Below are 19,259 nucleotides of genomic sequence, written 5' to 3' on the forward strand. Positions count from 1 at the left end.
CAGGAAGTGAACGTGGAGGAGAGACTGATGTTAAAGCCTCAGTTTGAGTAGGAAGGAAGGAACGTGCAGGTGCCTGCCCTTTTCAAAGCTGGTCACTGGTTGGTAGTTGAACTGGTTTTAGTGGTGTTACTACACTTCCCAGAAGCCACCTGTCAGGTAAACAAACCACCCAGTTCTTCTTCTTCAGTTTTATTCAAAACAAACCACAAACGAATCACTTCCTTTACGGGAGGACGGCGCTAACACACCGCGAGGTTCTAAAAGATTGTGGAATACAGCTTTATTCTTAGACATACACGTTGTAAACAACTTTTTCAACAGCTATTTCTGGAGCTTTTGATTATATCGCATGGTCTTCATTAAATTAGCTCAGTTGTGATGGAACTAAAAGCTATTTTAGGATTTTTAGCACCCTTTAGCTAACTTACAAGTTGAACTTGACAGTTCAAGCCTGTCTACAATCAAGGTCCGCTTACTTTTTTGTTCTGGGGCTTTGACTGTGTCACATGGTCTTCAACACACATTGACTTCTTATCCAGCTTGGCTTCAACTTATACTTGAAGCTCAACATTTAAGCCAAACTTCCTTTGTTGATGAAGTCAGTGAAAAGCTCCAGAACAAGCACGTAATTTGACCTTTATTGGGGATTGTTTTGTCAGCTTTAACATTCACTGTACAAAATAAATTAAATAAAAACAGAACATTTGTTAATGTTGATCCAGTTTAACATCCGGTGATGTGTTTGGTGTGTTTCCTCTTTAACTGATCCCTGTTCATCCTCTCAATGCAATATCAGGGGAAAATAAAAGATGGCTTCCCCCAGGAGAGACAAAGATGGGATTTATGTGGTTGTCTTGTCCATCAGCTTTGACCCTCTCCATGTCAGGGTCATCAGAGACCTTGCTCTGTCCTGGATGGTTGGTGCAGGGCTTTATGGAGAGCCAGCTCTTCATCTAAATCCACTTCCATCTGGTCTAAATTGCCTTTTGTGATAATTGAGGGTGTGTTTTTTTGGGGAGTTTTTTCTGCCTGTGTGTTTGGAGAGTTTGTTTCCACAAAGACAGGAGAGGAGCTGTTTGTTTTTCCTCTGCATAATTTAAGAGCACAAGAGTTTAAACAAGACGTTCAAAGTTCTGCTCGTGTTGAGCCTTGAATCAGTTGAGACAGCTTCTTATCTAAAACTGCACAGCGATTAAAATAACCTGTAGGTGGTTTCTGTGTGTAACTTCGACATGTGTACAGAATATAAAATGTGATGAACTGGGATTCTGTGTGAGATTCAGAAAGAGCTTTTTCCAGACTGCTGGTTTGTTTGTGTGGGTCGTAGCAGCAGCTGTCACATGGTAAGATTTTTATGCTCGACATGTGAAACTGGAACCATTCATAAAAGGAGTATTTTCTTTTGGACAGTAGAAAGAAGGTGATGGTCAAAAGTTTCGCTCTTTGTGCTTCTATTGGTCAGTTGAACATGTTGTGAAGTTGTCAAACTCAGTTAGCGAAGGTGAGGTATCCTAGATGCTGCTTTGGACACATTACACAGATTATGAAACAAGGAACATTGAGCCTTGTGTTTATTTTTCTTCAGGCCTTCATCAGGGTGAAATCGGGGCATTGATCTGCCCTTGGTGGTCACACTCTGACAAGCAAAGATTTCTCACCTCTGGTAACGTTAATCTGGGACAGCCCACAGCTGTGTTGGGGCCTTTATTAGTTATATGAGCAGGAAGTTGGGGAAATTGCAAAGAATGTAAAAACTAATGTGGAACCTGAAAAAGCAATAAAGAATAAAAGTGATTTTAAAGAACAAGTCAAATTTAAACGAGTACAGTTGACCACGAAAGGCTCCTTTGTGGCTTAAAATCAAGAGCAACGATACGTGAAGAAGTTTTTCCTGTCATCCAAGAGGCTTCTTCAGTTCTAACTGTTTTATTTAACCTCTGTGGGGTCGTTATCAAGGTGACGTTGAACACCTGGAACCTCCTGCCAGTCAGTCAGAACTGAACAAGCCTTTTGGATGAGAAATATCTCAACCAAGTCCAGTTGCCCTTGATTTTCAGACATAGATTTATTCAGTATCTTCAGGAAACTTTGTGATCTCCACTAGTGTTTGGCTGCATGACATTAATAGCTTTTGAAGTTTGCTTGGTACCTCTTGGTACTGCTTGGTTCAGGATTAGCCAATCATGAGAAGGGAGCAGGACAAAGGGAAAAAAAAAAAATTTACGTATTGGATTTCGGATAAAGTGAAAGACGTGATGACGAGTTAAAAGTCACGTGACGGGCTCCAACCTGTAACACAGCATCGGTCCACCGGGACACTTGTTAATACATGTGTGTCACCGTCTGAAGCCTCTCTGTGTTGTTTGGGTTTGAAGTTCTCAGAGAAACAGACTCGGCTGTGAATCGTGGGTTAACAGGGAATTCATGTATTCCTCTGGTACGCTGCACTTAAAAGCAGCAGAGCCCCATTAGCCGCTGCCCTCCTTTTTTTTCTGTGCTCTTTATTTTCTTTCCCCCCCCTCCGCTGGATCTTTTCCGTCCAGTTGGCTCCCAACCAGAAGCTCCCATTCCCTGCGAGACTCGTTCAAACAGTCCTCCGCTCGCCTAATGAACATCACTCGGCTCTGATGGTTCAAGGGTCCGCCTGGGCTGGGCTTCAGGTCTGAGAGGGGTTTTCTGACAGATGCTGGTGTGTGTTGGGATAATCAGCCGCTTTATTCAGGTTTCCCACTGGTGTTTGAATCCAGAGCGATATGCAGCCACTCAAAGACAATTTAGCACCTTTCTCAACCCCTAAACATGCAGCAGCCCGTCTGTGGTTCAGTCATTACAAACTCAAACCGGATTTAAGACAACAAAACTTTATTTAAGATCTCGGCGGAGATCCCAAAGGTTTTAAAGATGCCAAAGAAGTCTGGCTATGTATAAATGTAGAAATATTTTTTGTGCACTTTTATGACTGCTCTGCTTTATACCGCCGCTGACTGCTGACTCGTCACTCCTCTCACCGGCCGGTATGGACCACAAGTGATCAACAACCGCTTCAGTTTGGAATCTTGTTTCTGTAAAGGGCAACATTTGTGCTGGCGGATTCTTTTGTTGGCATTTTCCCTTTTGAAACTGACATTTTACACCGACTGTGTTTAGGAATTAGCCGAGGTTTGTCTCCATATCTACTCTGGTTACACCTCGTTAATGTAACCTGCACATTATCTCCCCTTCATTCAACCACTCTCGTCCCAACATGATGGACACACCACCTGCCCTGCCCTGTTCCCCACCCACATACCCCCAGAAACACGCGGTGGAGATCTGCGCTCTACTAAGTGCACTAGTGTTTTATGGGACAGTTGAGAGCTGACAGGAAATGAGAGGAGAGAGAATGATGTGCAACAACAGCTGGACTTAAACCAGGGGGGTTGTGATTACATGGTCCACGAAAACAAGGATGCCACAGAATTTAGCTAAATTTAGAGTTTATAATGGCTCTCTGTGTCTGCCGGTGAATCCTGTCTGACTCCTCCGTCATGTGACAGGCGTGTCATTATGTCATGATGGTGTTGGGAGGATCTGCAGAGGGGCCAAGGGCACAGGGAGCTTTTCAAGGTGGACTTTCCCTCTTAACAAGCCGACGCTGGGCCTCTGTCAAACCCCCGCCCCTACATCTCTGCAGCCCAAACGCAGGCATTAATGCAAATTATGGTCTGATAATTTAATAACTTTGCCGGCTTGATCTGTCCTTTTTATTACAATTATCATCAGGCAGGGGGTTGCGTTCCATCATCAGAAAATAAACACCATCGATCATCCTTGTAATGATTAGCCGCTGACAGGCCGGCTACGCTTTGCATAAATGGACTCTAATGCGGAGCTGGAGAGGAGAGCGGGGGCCTTTTTAGATGTTTTCTTCTAACTTTGGCTTCATGTTGGGGTTATTAACTGTGCTGATAATCACAGCAAGGCTCCCTTTATGTGCTGGAGAGGCGGCGTGGTTCGCAGCCAGCGAGGAGAGCCATTTCTTAAAGGATTACGTCAGGGGAGACTGACTCAAGCTCAAAACTCAGAGCCAAGACATGCAACCAGGGCCTGTTAAGTCTTTCCAGAAAACGGCTGGAAGGTGCCAGAGCCATACACAGAGCTGGCACCGGGTGCTGCCTCAGCATCAGGGCCTCCCTCTTAATTGCAGTGGAAAATGATGCTGCATTTCCCGCCTGTTGAACCAGCTTGTAAAGAAAACAACCCCCTAACCCTCCTCCTCCAAAGAGAAAAGGTTGATTTATAAACTGAGAGTCTTAAATACAACGAAGAATAATCAGGCTTTGGAGGCTTTCTGGCACCATGTCAGTCCATTTTCACCACGGGGGAGAAAAACATTAACAATCTTAAATCACCGTTGCATCAGGTGGTGAATGTTTTATGCTGTCTGTGCTCTCCTTGTGTACTCCTTGGCAAAGCCCTCCAGCACACAAAAAACTGAACAAGGTGTATCATCTTTCTTCACTCTGATGACTCTTAGAGGAGTCTTAGAGGAGAAAATCAGGTATTTATGATCCGTGGTTAGAATGTACACACAGTTCATATCTCTGTTTTCACAGGCTATGAAATAATAGTGTTCACTCCCTGCTAAAGGTTTGCTTTGCCAATGATGGAGGAGGAGGCGGGGGGGTGAAAAATTGAGACACAAACACTCGCTGAGCAGCCGGCCTTCACACACAGAGCTGCTTTGTTCTCTGCCTTTTGCTTTCTGGCTTTGAAACAGCGAGCAGAGACGAACTCCCCTCTAGGAAAACGTGTTTTCTCTGCCTGACCACAACGGGATCCTCAAAACCACCTTTCTTGTCAAGATCTTGAAAAGAAATGTTCTCACACGCCGCCGTCACACCGTTGACCTTTTGTGCCAGATCAAAGATGGCTGCACCTCAGGTCCAGGTGAGCGAGAGCTACACAGGGACTGTGGAGGAAAATCCACATGAAACGTTCAGTTAGCAGCACCTCACCTTCCCACTGGAGCTTTTATTGCCTCTCCTGCGCAACGTCAATATTTAAAGCCTAATTTGGCAGCTGTGGGACGTTTGAAATCACCAAAATGTGTGAAATCAGACTTCAGACATCTCAAGTTGACATCGCAGTCGCAGTTTGAATTAGGACTCATACGGGGGAAAAAAAACAACTTTTTGTTAAAGCTGCACTTGTTAATGTGACTTCCTGCACATTCAAAGTATATAAACAATGATAAAAACCTCCGCTGAGACATTTCCCATGGTGGAAAGAATATCTACTCAAGTGCTGTACTTGTATTTTGTACTTCATACAAATATTGTCCTTTTTACTCGAGTACATTTATCTGACTGAAATAGTAGTTACCTTGCAGATTAAGGTTAATAATAAAGAACAAATAAATGGACTTTATTGATACCCAGCAGCTGCAACATTAAAGCCTTCACCACTGTACATTTACATTTATTCATTTGTCAGACACTTTTATCCAAAGCGACTTACATTTGAGGAACAGCATACAAGCATCAACAGAGCATCAAATACAGCACGAGATCTAAAAGTGACGATACAAAAAGGTACCAATATCTACTAGTAAGGGCTAATAGCACGTATGGCATCAATGGGGTAAATAACGAGGGGAAGAAGTAAGACTTAGCACAAATAAGTGCAATCAATACAAGGGAATTGTAAGGGGATAGAAGAAGAGTCGTCTAATGCCTTGTTTATTTAATTCACACACCTTCTGGCTCATACAGAGACAGTCAGTTGTGTCAGAGAATTACTACAATATCAGTAGAAGTACTTGCCATTGTTGCTAGCTTCCTTGCTGGAGTGCTTGGACACATTTCTGGAGGCCGTTGTAAAACTACTCAAGTCAGTTCATCGCCGTGCTGCGCTATGACTATGATCCAATAACTGCTGATGTCGTGCTGAAACCATCTAGAAAGAGGAGACTTCTTTCTCACAAGACCCCGGCTGCAAACTTGATATGATATCAAGTTGTTCACGTGACGTGGAGAGAGAACACATTAAAGATAACAAAGTGGGGCTTGAATGGATCCGAAAGTCTTTTCCCCAGTTTTGCCGTCTTTCTGTGCGTTCTAATCAGGATACGGCAGCCGTCGGCAGACACCTGCTGGATGACACCTGGACTAATTCGCTTAGTGGTGTGAATCCTCAGAGAAGGTGGGCTGGGTGAGGAGGAGGAGGAGGAGAGGGCAGAGCGAAGGGACGTTTTAATGAGGACCTCCATCCTCAAATCTCCAGAGAGCGGAGACCTGGAGGACCCAGCGAGCAGCGAGGTGGCGGCGCTGACCTCCCTCAGCTGCCGCCAGGATCCATGACAACCTGTTTTAACCTGCTACTTCAGTCCTCTTCCTCCCCTCCCGATTCAAGCATTTAAACTTTAGTATGATAGTCCAGTGCTCACACTCAACTTCCTGTTGAGTTACTAACTCTTGACTGCTGGAATTACGTCACTCTTTAATCTTCTTTTGTGGCTGAGAATTACTTCAGTACTGCCATTGGACCATTTACTAAAACTACCAAACATATTTTTACTGGCAAACAAAATCATCAGGCGAATAAGGAGAAAATAATCAAATTGCCTTGAAATCATACATACAAAACATTTAACTGTGTCTTACAAGCAGCAGTCAGAGTTGAAGTTATGGTAAAACATCTTTAGGTGTAAATTAAAGTTTTATTACAAAAAAGACGAGACTTGAGATATATATAGTAGTACATGTTTGTAATCATGTACGTTTTTTATAATACCAGCAGCCTGTGAAAGTTCTACTTTGTGCTAGAGTTCAGTGAGGAAAACCGTGGCAGGTTAAAGGTTGAAAACCTGCTAGACGTGGAATTTGCTACAAATAATTACAAATACTCAGTAATGTTAAAATCGGTCTTGCGTGCAAACTTCTGAAATTATAAATCCAGAATTCCATTTCCTAAAGACCCTAAGAAGTAGTATCACCACTGTTGTGCAGCACTAATACTAAATTTGTACTAAAAGTGTTTTAACAGCGTTTATCCATCCATCCATCGTCAACCGCTTATCCTGCGTACAGGATCGGGGGGGGCTGGAGCCAATCCCAGTTTACATTGGGCGAAAGGCAGAGTACACCCTTGACAGATCGCCAGTGTACTTAAAGGGTCCCAGTTTGAAAACCTTTCTGTTCCAGTGTCCTTGAGCAAGACGCTGAACCTCTGCCTGTACCGGAGCACCAAGTCCCTGTCTGAAAAGTAAATGAATATCTCCTCACTAAGGTGTGAGTGTGTGTGAGTGTGTGTGAGTGTGTGTGAGTGTGATTACATGTAAATGATGGTGGAGACTCTGTTTGCATGAGATATCACAGATAATGACCACGACAATTGTTTTTTAAAAGCTCCCGGCGTTGTTGTTTTTTACCGTGATGAGCCGTTAATATCACAAAGTCCCTCAAACAGATGGCATGTTGTTGGAAAACAGATGTTATTTTGCATGGGAACATATCATGAATATGCATGCTGTATTAGTTCATGACACTGAAAGCCTCGCTGATGATTGGCCAGCTCTCCCCTCCTTAAACACTGAACAAAATGATACGGTACGTTGTCGTTTTATCCAGTAGGTTCAGAAGAGACAGTGGAAAAACGAAAGGGTTAACAGAGCAGTATTTATCCTCTAAAGCAGGTCTGGAAGGTATTTTCAGCTGTACATGGCGCGATACAAATCATTTTACTGAACAGAGTTAAACATCCACACTTCTGGTTCAAATAAAGGTACAAATGATGTTTTACTGGCCAAACTGTAAATTATACAGGAGCGGGGTAGTCATGGTACCAAAGCAAGCATACTGGATAAATCTGGGGCTGCAAATAAATTTAAACAAATTTTCATTATTGATTCATCTTTAGTTTATCTGTTGATCATTTAGTCTGTTCAGTGTTACAAAATAGTAACAAAAACATCCATTCAAGTTTCTGTGAGTCGTTCAAATCTTGTCTTCTTGTTCAGTCAAAACATATTCAATTTATGATAATATTAAAGACAGAAGAACAGGAAATCTTCATATCTGAGAGGCTGGAAACAGCATCTTTGCTTGAAAAATGAAAAGAGGAAAAAGTAAAGTACTTATTTTGACGAGTCATTTGCCAATGATTTTTCTGTTGATCTGTCAGTTGAATAATTGTTGCAGTGCTTATTGTGTAAGTGAAGAACCTAAATAATGACATGGCCTTAAAACGTTGGTATGTTAATATTTTAGTGTCTAGTGCACATACAAACACTGAATCCTCGAGCTGGACCGAGTTTACTGAATCATCATCGTCACTGAACGAGCTCCTCAGCGGTGATTCTGCTGTCAGATCAGCCATTAAACCACAAAGTCAGTTACTTTATGGTTAATTGCTGATCTGGAAACATGTGAAGGACATATTTCTGAAGGTTAGGACTAAAAACAAACAAACAAAAACATTATTTCAAGGTCTGAAAAGGAAAAGGAACAAGCCAGATGTTCTCCACCTTGCTATGATTAGAAAAGTCAGAAGAAATAAATATGATTTATCATCTAATGAATCACAGATTAATTCACAGATTAATGTTGCGACCCCTTGAGAGGCTCCTAAAGCCCTCTGTTTTACACATGGTGAAACCTGCTAGACCTCAGACTCTTTAGAAACAACTTCTCACCTCTGAAAAACCTTAAGAAACAGCTCTGTCAGCCTTCCCAGACAATTATTTATTCCAGCAGGTTAGCATGTCATTAATTCAGGAAACTCCAGGAAAGGACAAACTGCCTGGGAACCAGTGAAGTTACGGCACACTGCTGGCAGGTTCTGCAGAGTTTGTCACGTTCTCTGGAAGGTACTGAGTGTGCTGTTAAAGGACCATACCAGTGTTTCGTCCTAAGACTTTATTGCAGCATTGACCTCCAGTTCTGAGGATGGCGATTATTCAGAGGGCCTTAGTTAATATTAAGCAGCCGTTGACACGGAGGCCCCCTGCTCGCTCTCGGCAGGGAGGTGGCCCTATTGAAATGAGAGGAGCCGCGCCTTAATAATACATTTGTCCCACAGGGGCCACCCATGCAAAAAATAATTCTGCATTTCTGGAACTGTGCTCTGGATCGTACAAATCTTTCTCCTGCTGAGAAAATGTTTTATGGTCAAATGGTCACCTGAACATTTCAGTCATACAGTATGTGACATGTGATCACCGTGGTCATTAATGTTCTGCTCTTACAGCCTCTACTCTGCTTTCAGTTTCACCAGCAGCTGTTAAACCTGCTGCAGGCATTTGCTCCCATTCAGACACCAGAGCTGATGCTGGTTAAAGCTCATCCCAAAGGTGCTGGATGGAGTCCGGGTCAAGTTCTTCAACACCAAACTGGGAAAACCATGTCTTTTTGGAATTAACGGTGCCTTTGCCCATCTCTCTAGGAAGGACTAGAACTCAAAACTTGACATGGGTGTGACCCTGGATTCCAGAGCCAGCACTTGGGACTTATTATTATTATTATACAATGTCCGACTCTGCTGTCCTTTCATGTCTACTGCTAACTAAAACTAAACCTGAGAAAGATCGTTTTTTGCCATTAAGGCAACTCAGACTTGTTTTTGTATATTTAATTTTACTACAACTTTGATCTCTTGCCTCCTTAATTTGATCCGTTTTGATCCAAATGTACTTGATCTTGTTTTCTTGTTTTACCGGATTTCCCCTCCTCCTCCCTGTAAGGCAATTTTCTGAAGTCCAATATAACAAACATATAATTATCAATATATGTGTTGATCATTGAAAATTATGTAATTTATGATGTCAGTCAGATGGTCAGAAATCTCAACAACTATTGGCCAGATCTCAATCAAACTCATTGTAGAAATTCCTTCTCATCAGAGCTCGGATTGGATAGCTAAATCATGAGTCCATTTATTTTATTCTGTCTAATATCGAATAAATCTTTCTTGTCCACCATGTCAAACAAGCATAATACTTTATTACAGTATATTTATTTTGTGTGCCTGGAGGACTCTGGACTTTTTGTTCGCTGTTCTTTGTGTTTATAGATTTCTTGCTTGCCCACGTTGAAGGCAGGTTTTCTGATGCGGGATCGTCTGTAGGCAGATACAAATAACGACAGACAGGCTCCTCATCTGCCAGTTTGACCAGAAGCTTCTGAAATTGATTCATAAATGAATATTGTCTTCCAGCTTCAGGAGGCAGAGGCTGAACTCTGGAGGGGATTTATATATTAGTCTAATAGAAATGAATGAGGCATCAGTGACTGCAGAGCACTATCCATCATCTGCACTGACACCGGGAGCTGGAGGAGGGACTCGGCCTTGTTAGACTGTCACATGTGTAATAATAATGCAATAATGCACAGCTGTGATAATGTGATGTGGTGTCATCGGGAGGAAGGAAGGAGGAGGGGGTGGAGGTCAGAGCAGAAAGCAGAGTCTCCTTCACGTCTGCCGGTTCCACTGTCAGATCTGTAATTGAGCTGGTGGCGTCCATTTTGGCCCAGTCGTCACTTTCCATATCGTCACGGTGATCGACTCAGCGAGGGCGACTCGGTGTCTGACCGCACAGAACGCTGAGCCTTGGTGACTCTTGTGGTGGTGGGTGGTGTCACCGGCGGCTCCTACTAAACGAGCAACTACAGAAGCAGAATTAATTTCCTGTGCAAAGAAAATTAACTTGGGGCCAAAATACCTGTTCAAGCACCTGATCAGGTTCATTTGACCAAAACAAAGCTTAACTCCAAGTACACTTGGATCTTTTTAACCACATGTCAGGGTCTTCCTCAGCAGATGCAGTTCGGAGATTGATTAAAAACTGACGATTGAAGACTGATGAGTCACCTGATGACAACTGAGCAAGCTGCTGGGGAAAAGTGCAGTTGAAAGTCCTGGAAAAAGCATGTAAGAGGATCTTTAATCAAGCTGTAAAGTAATTTATTTTTGCCAAACAACTGTTCCTAGATGAGGAAAGAACATATTATATATATAGTGCTAACATGAGATGGATGCGGGAGAAAAAGGTAGCATGTGGGCCTCGAGGTTAAACATTTTTTTTGGTCAAATCATTAAATACTTTTTTCCCCAGTTAGAGTTCACAGTACCTTTCTGTTTTGTTCAGTAAATGATGCCCACATTGATTAAAGTGCTATGTTGGAAATATTCTATCAATTAAACTAATCACAAAGAAAGCAAAACATTTTTTTATTCTGTTTTAGAGCTGTTTTACACCGTTTACGTTTTATTAAATATAAACAGTTGTGAGTAGTTCCTTTGTGCATTGCATTGTGGGACAAAAGTGTCCTTCAACAGAAGCCTAAAGATCAAGTGATAACAATTTGTGTAGAGTTGTGACAAAATATTTGTGTGTAAGATCATGTCAAAGTCTGCACTGCAGCATCAGCCTGTAGGTCAGTGGTAAGTTTCCATTAGCTTCCTTAATGTAACATGTTTCTGAGAGCGTGTGAGCAGTGTGTTATGATAGTGAGAGGGATCTCATCATTCAGAGAGGGAGCGCTGCTTGCTTGCATGGTGTCTGAGGAAACCCACAGAAATCTGGAGTTGGATAAACTTGCTCTTTGTAGAGGACTGTTCCTTTACTCGTGTTCTTGGAGGAGGGAGAAATTATTACATTCCACCCACTTAGTACGTAAACATTTCACTTTTGGAAATGTAAACAAGGTCGAGCGCAGTAGTATAAAGGCAGAGGTTAACTGGTCAGCCCAGAAAACACTGGATGTAGGTTTTAAATATGCCAAAGGCGTGTTTCAGTGTTTAACAGGATGGTAAAATAAAGCCATTTTGAAATATAAATACTCAAAATACTTACTTGACACTGTAACAGGCCTTGAGAGTCGGTGTTGGTGGGTGAACCTCCTCATGGATTTTCTCTCCCACCTCCACTCATGGATGGATTTTTCATTCCATGCCTTCTTGTACTGCTCAGCCAATCAGCCACAGGCCCGTTAAGGTGGACGGGAAAGTCTTCTCGTTTGACTGAAGATTAAATTAAGGTGATTCTCTACTGTAGGTGGCAGTGTTTGTGCGTTGGGCTGCCGACAGCTGCGTTGACATTTGTTTTGAAAACCTTGTCGCTCATAAAGAGTCTCTCTAACGCAAAGCCCAGAGAGATGCCGGAGAATGCGGCGCTCGCTGTAAAACACATTCCTCCGAAGCCCTTTAAACTCTCAGCAGACAGGCCTGTTTACTGCCCCGCAAGGAGTTCGGCTTGTAAAACCTAAAGTGCTGATTAGAGACGACTTAGCTAAGTAGCTTAATGTGTAATTTAATCTGTGTTCATTTTGAAAATCAGAAAAAGGTCCGGCAATTTTGTTTTCCAGCGTTTGCTCCACTGAATTAACTGTTGATTGAATTGGAGATCTGTGATTTCAGTTTTCATCTTTTGGGGGCATTATCTTAGACTGATGTTTGGTTTAGTTCTGTATTCTTTCTCTTGCTGGGGTCAGAAGTCTGGGAAAGTTCATGATGTGAACACATGCCCGTTGGATGCTCAGACATTTGAGGCCTGCAGATTTAAGTGAAGTTGCCAAATTAATAGGATCCTTTTGTTCATCCATGTCACCGTTCAACATCAGAGTCTGTTAGTCAGAGCTGTCTGCGGGTTTATTTTTTGCAATTTGATGTCTTTATTAAAAAGCAGGAAATGAGTGGAGTGACCTGCAACAAAGGTCCTGGATTGCTATTGAATTAGTGATGCTGCGGTTCACGGTCTTCACAGCCTCAACCGTGGGCCATGAGGACACCCCGACTCTGCACTTACCACTTAATGACCTGACATAGACATAGAAAGAAGGGAAAAATAAAAATAAAACTCAGCGATGGGATGCCTTTTTGTTGTTTTACAGTATTTGGCATGGGACATTAGCTCTTTGCTGATATTTCTAATGGATCTCTTTTTCTGTTTACTTAATCACAGGCCAGCGAGGTTTAAAGTTTAAACTATGAGATGGTTTCACAGACTTCTGCAGGAGGAGGTAAAGTATGTTCAATAAATGTTGCATTTCCCACCAGTAACCAGTAGATTTTGATAAATTTCCTTAATAACAGCATAAAAACAGATGTCTAATCTTTCATTTCACGAGGTGAAAAACAGAAAACGCGGTTACTGAACCTAAAAGAGAATTTGTGCAGCATGATACAAAGTTCTATCATATGTGCTGTAGTTGAAAATGATTGCATTCAAAGTGCTTTAATGACACATGTTTGGACCACAATGTCACAATATGGACAGACGCCTTTGTGTCAAGGAGGCTTACTGAGTGAAATATTGTCCCTTTGTCTAATGCTGCATCGATTGCAAAGGCCCTTAAGGGAAATGTGTAATTTGTGAAATGAGGCGAAAGAGATAAAAATGACTTGACTCCAAAAATGCCTTGAAAATGTGTGTCCTACATGCAGGGCCGCCCATAAGGGGGGGAAAAAAGGGGAAAGCATTCAGGGGCCCAGCTGCTAGGGGGGCCCATGCAGTCCAGCGCTAATGATGTTCATTCTAAATAAAAGCAATAATAGCCAAATTTAATTTTGAGCCAAAAAAACATTACGTATTAAAATAACAATAAATAATTTTTTTTTAAATGTTGGTTTAGTAAAATATAGCCTGTTTCATAACGAAAACCCCGTCTCCTGAAAATGGTATGAGTAATGTTTGTCGTACGCAACGTCAAACTAAAACCAGTGCACCGCATGCCATGTATGTGTTTATGTAGGAGATGGAGACAGAGCACAGCATGCGTTGACATGACTAAAACAGATTTCCGGAGGTCCCATTTACTGGACCTTTTCAGGGACCCAGTTATTTCTGTGGGCAGGCCTGCCTACATGTCTCCAAAACGACAACATAATAGTTATAACCTTAAGGTATTCACACATGCACTACGTCATTGTTTGAGGTTGAGGGATGACTACCCTGGAAATGGGGAACCTCTGGATGAAGAGGTTAAATACCTAATATGAATTTGGGTTGCACTGCCACAGTAGGATATAGTTTCAAATTTAAAAAAGTACTATCTGCTAGAAAATGTCCCTCTATAATCATCCTATTTGGAGTTTACTTACATCCCATTTCCATGATTGATATCTGTTCTTTTATAACTAACCATAATTACATTTATAATCTATGAATTTATAGATGATGAGTGCTGAAACCCGTCTTTCATCTTTCTCGCTCATTTATCTCCATCAATAAATGAAGGTGCTGGTAATGCATGATCTTTGCAAGTCTTATCTCCACCTCTTGTTCGGGGCCTGGTTGGATTTCACAGCCCCGGGCTATTTTCTCTCCCACTTCACATCTCAGAGAGAATAAGGAATTCCAGTGGCAGAAGCAATCACAAACTCCAGATCAAACGTATCCTCGGCTGAATTCCCTGACAGACTAAAATCATTTGTTCCTCTCGCTAACGCTCAGCTCTGCGTCCCCGGAACCTCTCGCTCCTCTCAGCTGCTTTTGTTTTATGTGGTTTCAGCAGCTGCGTCCTCTGGGCCGCTCTGTCAGAGCTAATATTGAAGTACACACAGGCTAACTGCAGCAGCAGCAGCAGCCGCTCTGCATGCGTCTAGCCTTTTCCCCTCCTGTTAGCGTCCTTTTTCATCAGCTTCCGAGTGAGAATTTACATTATGTCAAGCCTGCTCTTGCCGGCGAGGTAAGACGAGGTCAGGGGAAGTTATTTCAAAGCCGCCTTGAAAGAGGTCGAGCAACGTCTTAAGAATGTGTGGCGCCTCAGTCTGAGATTCAACAAGAAAGGTTTGAGGAAAGTGCATTGTCGGCAAAGGGTGCGGGAACGTGGCTTCAAAGACAAAAGTTTTGTTGTTGAATTATTGAAGCGATCAACACTTCTCCTTCTACAGGAAGCAATCAAGGGACAGCCTGATGAATAATAATATTTACTCAGTTACAAGAAGAAGCAGTGGATGACAGCACATGTTGGGAAACAGGCCGAGTTCACAGCTGAGCTACGAGAGCAGTCTCATTTCCAGAGCCTGGTTTTGTTTATATAAAGCTAGTGAATTCAAACTGAAAGACTTTTTAACTGAAATGACATCAGTTGTTTGTTCAAATGCCTAAATACGATTTATGAAGGCCTGCAACTAATTATTTTCATCATTGAGTATTTGGATGATTATTTTCTTGAACAATCAATATATTGGTTGGTGACTAAAACATAAAAAAATGCTTTTCACAATTTCCTGAAGCTCGAAGTGACCAAAGTTATTCAGTTTACTATGTATGAGAAGGAAAAACAGCAAATCCTCACAATTTAGAAGCTGGAACTGTTGAACGTTTGGCATTTTTGCTTGACAAACTAATCGATTATCAGACTAGTTGCTGGTTACTTTTCTGTTGATCGACTAATTGTTGCAGCTCAAGACAACTGACAGCGAGTGGCCATGTTATGACTCGTTTTTTAGGAGGAAGTAGCATGACGTAGCTTCGTTATAGTTCTGCAAAACGTTGTAGGGAGGAAGTTGGGATGAATACATGGGTGATTTTGACAGGCTTTTCCTATTTCCTACCGGTCAATTGACTTTATTTTACCATGACCAGGATCTTTCTCTTCCTTAACCAAGAAGATAAAAAGGATTTTTATTTTAAACCATCATGACAAAGACTCAATAACCTCGTAACCCAAACTATGATCTTACCCTGACCAAGTAGTTTTCTAACAAACCCTAACCATAAGGGTGGCAGATCAGGAATCCTGAACACTAACAAATGATGTCCTGAAGAGATGGACGTAAAATCAAAAAACTCTCAGTTGGATTTTTAAAAGCAATACGAAACAACATATTTTGTTCTTCATTTTGAAAGATCTGTTGTCGAACCTTTCTGATCCTATTCTTGACAATCTGGACTCGTCTAACCTCAAAAACATTTGTATGAAGGACAACACAAACAGTATTTGTTTAAAAAAATCAATGTCAATATTGTATTTCTTAAAAATGTACAAATGATATTTACATTTAGCCAGCACAACAAACTGGTACAACAATGTACGAAAGAAAAAAGTCTGATTCTCTCTTCCGATGTCTTATGCTCGTCTCGCTGCAAGAGCACAACCAATTTATGCATGGGTTGATAATTCCGGCACAAATCAAGTCTCTGATGCCTGACATTGAGATGTCGAAGTTAATCTCAACAGTAATGCAGCAATCAAATAATGGCTCACCAAGGACAGTGACTGTAAACTTGAAATGTTGTGATGACGGAGGGGGAGAAAAGGTTATAATCAGTTTGCTCCTCAAGCAGAAATGAGCAACTTGATATAGAATAAAGTTCAGCTCAAGTAAATTACAGTGTAAAACAAGTTGGTGGTGATGGTACATTCCAAGTATGTAGGTATCAGATAATTACCTGGTTGCATTTGCACCTTTTTAAATGTAAACATATGCATGTTGTGCACATGTTTTGGCTGAGCCAGGCACTTAGTAAACTGATCTCAATGCAGTCCTGTACAACAACTGAAATAACTCTGTTGTTTACATCATATTTACTAGCTAAGGCGAAAAAACAGAAATACGGCTTTTCAAAAAGATAGAAAATTGCCATTTTAAATAATTAACAAATGAGACTGTACAAGAAAATGAGTCACACACTGCAGAAGCTTTTTGGCACACAATCACGTCAGTTTTTAAGTTGGTTGAATGTTTATTGTGCATCAGGTGTCCAAAGATTCTGCAAAAACGTTTCTGTCGGGGGAAACAGTTTACTACGACATGTGGTTAAGACATCAAGTTGAGGAACTTGTTCTCTTCCGCCAGAGCAGTCAGCAACGAGCTCATGTCCCCAATGGCCATGTTGCCCGTTGCTATCGGCACAGAGGGCAACGTGACCGAGTTTCTGGGCGTCGTTAGGCGAGATGAACTCTGGGACAAGCTCTGGAGCAGACCTGGACTCAAGGTTCCTGACATGAGGCTGGAGTGATCCCCATCGTCCAGCATGCTATCAAAGTCTATCTGCGCCTGCTCCAGTGCTGCATTACAGTCTACAGTTCTTGACGCCTGGTTGTTTCCTGAACTGGAAGACACTGCATCATTTTCAAAAGGAGGTACATTCACCACAGGAGAAACATGATGGCCCAAGTTCCCGTTAGGCTCAAATACTTGAATCTGCCCCGTGTAGTACATGGCATGGTCATCAGAGTTGCTACTGCAGTTAAGTCCTAGAACTCCACTGCTGGGTAATTTGGAAGCATCATCCTGGTTAGCATTACTTGGGTGCCTTGTTTGCTGCATCACCTTTGGCCCGGGAAGGTGCCTTTTTATAGATTTAGGTTCTGTCGGTGGCCTTGGCTGGAGATGGCTCGGATTCCCAGTTTGCAAGGGATTCTGGGAGGTCATGTTACAGTTCTGCTGATCTGAAATCATGATTGATCCATCACAGTCCTCAATTTTAACCTCCACAGGCTGAAATCCAGCATCAGCAAAGAGCATGTCAACAGTGTCTAAGTCAACTGGCTCCTGTTTGCATGTGGGGCTTAGCATGCTCCCATTGACTGCTGTTGTGTTATTACATGGTGGATACGTGGTGTTACCATTCTTATCATAAGGACTGATGCCTTTGTTAAACCTGTACTGAGAGCTAATTGCTCCAGTGAGATTTGACGACTGCTGGAATCTCTGCTGCTGGAAGCAGTTTGCTCCTGGTTCAGTGTTCAGCTGTTTGCATCTCTGCTGCGTTGTCTTAATGAAGTTTTGAATCATCTGTTGGTTGGAGCTGAGATTGTTGTGAAATGATCCAAAGTTCTGGTTTTGCTGGAGGACAGCCAGGTTCCCTCGGACCTGTGGTTTGGAGAAGTGCTGGCCGGCATCCAAAGGTCTCGAAGAAACTTTGTTCCACTGAGCAAGTGATTTGGCCTTACTTTCCCGCGGTGAAGATGGACACATCTGTCGTTGCTGCCCTGGACTCATGTTGGCGGTGGCTAAAACCTGATTGGGCTGGTTCATGTTGGTATTCATGACGGCCATCCTTCTCTGATAGTACGACTGCTGCTGGAAGTCAGGGTTTCCTTGGAAATCTTGCTGATTACTTGACACTCTGTTGGCTGTGTCTTGGTTCTCAGTGCCGAGGTCAGACAGCATCAGGTCTTCCTCAGGGATGTCACGTGTTATCATCTCCATGGTGACGTTCTCCGAAATGCTGGGCTGTCGCAGGCTGTAAGGGTAGCGGTGGAGACTGCCATCCAGGCCCCCTTGCTGGGATAAAAGCTGGCGATCCGCTGCTGGAGGCGGATGGGGCTGCATGGTCACCCCTCCGCTCAGTACGCCCATGCTATTGTAGCGTTGCATTTGTGGCTGGCTGACATAATCTGTGGCCACGCGTCTCACAGGGTCACTGGCTCGGCGGGGGATGTTAGACGGGACCTCATGGGGCATCATGCTCCGCGTGGTGTAGCTGCTGTACTGCCTGGAGAGCAGGCCTTTGTTGGTGGTGGAGGATTCCTGGGAGTCCCCATACAGGGCTGTGTGGGTCTTCAGACACATTCGGTCCATGTATGGAAGAGGCGTAGGTGGTGCACCTCCGGTGGCAGCAGCGTATTTCGCCTTGAGGTGGTAGTGCTGGGCTGGGGTCAGGCTGAGAGGGCTGGGTAAGCACCCTCTGCCACACCCTCCTAATCCTCCACTGCTTCCCCCACACTGGCTGGCCTCACTGGAGCGCCGTGAGATGTCGGCAGAGATGGGGTCGTAAGAGTCGGCAGAGCTAAGGTTGCTGGGGCGGTTGACTCCAAACTGCGAGGCCTGGCTTGAGCGCCGACTAGAGTAGCAAGGGGAGATGCCTGAGGAGCGGCGGCTGAGGGTGTAAACTGAGCTCAGGGTACTGGTGGTGCTGTCACGGCGCTCTGAAAGGTCCAACAGAGTCATTTTACCAGAACTCAGATCACCCAAGCCGGAACCAGGGAAGGACTCCGGACAACCACCCATACTTGGACTCTCCAGGAGGGACCCTGTGAATGAACAGATTAAAATGTTGGACACTTTTCTCACCAACTCTGCAGCTCTTTGGAGCTGTTTAGTGTCAGCCATTTAACCTACAGTCTAAACACGCTCATTAACCTAATTTCCGACAGTAGTATTCTGGAGTTTACAGCAATCAAGCTCTGATAACCAAATCCATGTCACCACTAAACAGTTTTAGCAACTAGCTGTTAGATAAAGTGGAACTTCATGAAGCTAAAGACTCAGGTATTTTTCTTTAAGGAGTTGGTAGAAACCAAACCTGAGCTCAAAGGAGAATATCA

At 43.0% G+C, this 19,259-nt stretch overlaps 3 protein-coding genes across 4 annotated transcripts in view; 1 reads left to right on the plus strand and 2 right to left on the minus strand.

The window, feature by feature from the left end:
* LOC119910112 (nucleotide-binding oligomerization domain-containing protein 1-like) overlaps positions 1 to 19,259 on the minus strand; it is a 1,078,472-nt gene that overhangs the window by 591,045 nt on the left and 468,168 nt on the right. The window lies entirely within an intron of this gene.
* LOC119881802 overlaps positions 1 to 19,259 on the plus strand; it is a 727,332-nt gene that overhangs the window by 309,657 nt on the left and 398,416 nt on the right. The window lies entirely within an intron of this gene.
* Positions 15,929 to 19,259, minus strand: part of LOC119904475 (zinc finger protein GLI2-like) — a 79,567-nt gene continuing 76,236 nt past the window's right edge. For both annotated transcript variants that reach the window (XM_038722197.1, XM_038721468.1), the window contains exon 14: positions 15,929 to 18,965. In XM_038722197.1, coding sequence (XP_038578125.1) covers positions 16,744 to 18,965 — 2,222 coding nt within the window. In that variant the 3' untranslated portion in view covers positions 15,929 to 16,743. The remainder of the gene's footprint in view (positions 18,966 to 19,259) is intronic.

The sequence above is a fragment of the Micropterus salmoides genome, unplaced genomic scaffold (assembly GCF_014851395.1).
Source record: "Micropterus salmoides isolate LMB-PRFRI ecotype aquatic unplaced genomic scaffold, ASM1485139v1 Ms_hic_scaffold_1, whole genome shotgun sequence".
NCBI lineage: Eukaryota > Metazoa > Chordata > Actinopteri > Centrarchiformes > Centrarchidae > Micropterus > Micropterus salmoides.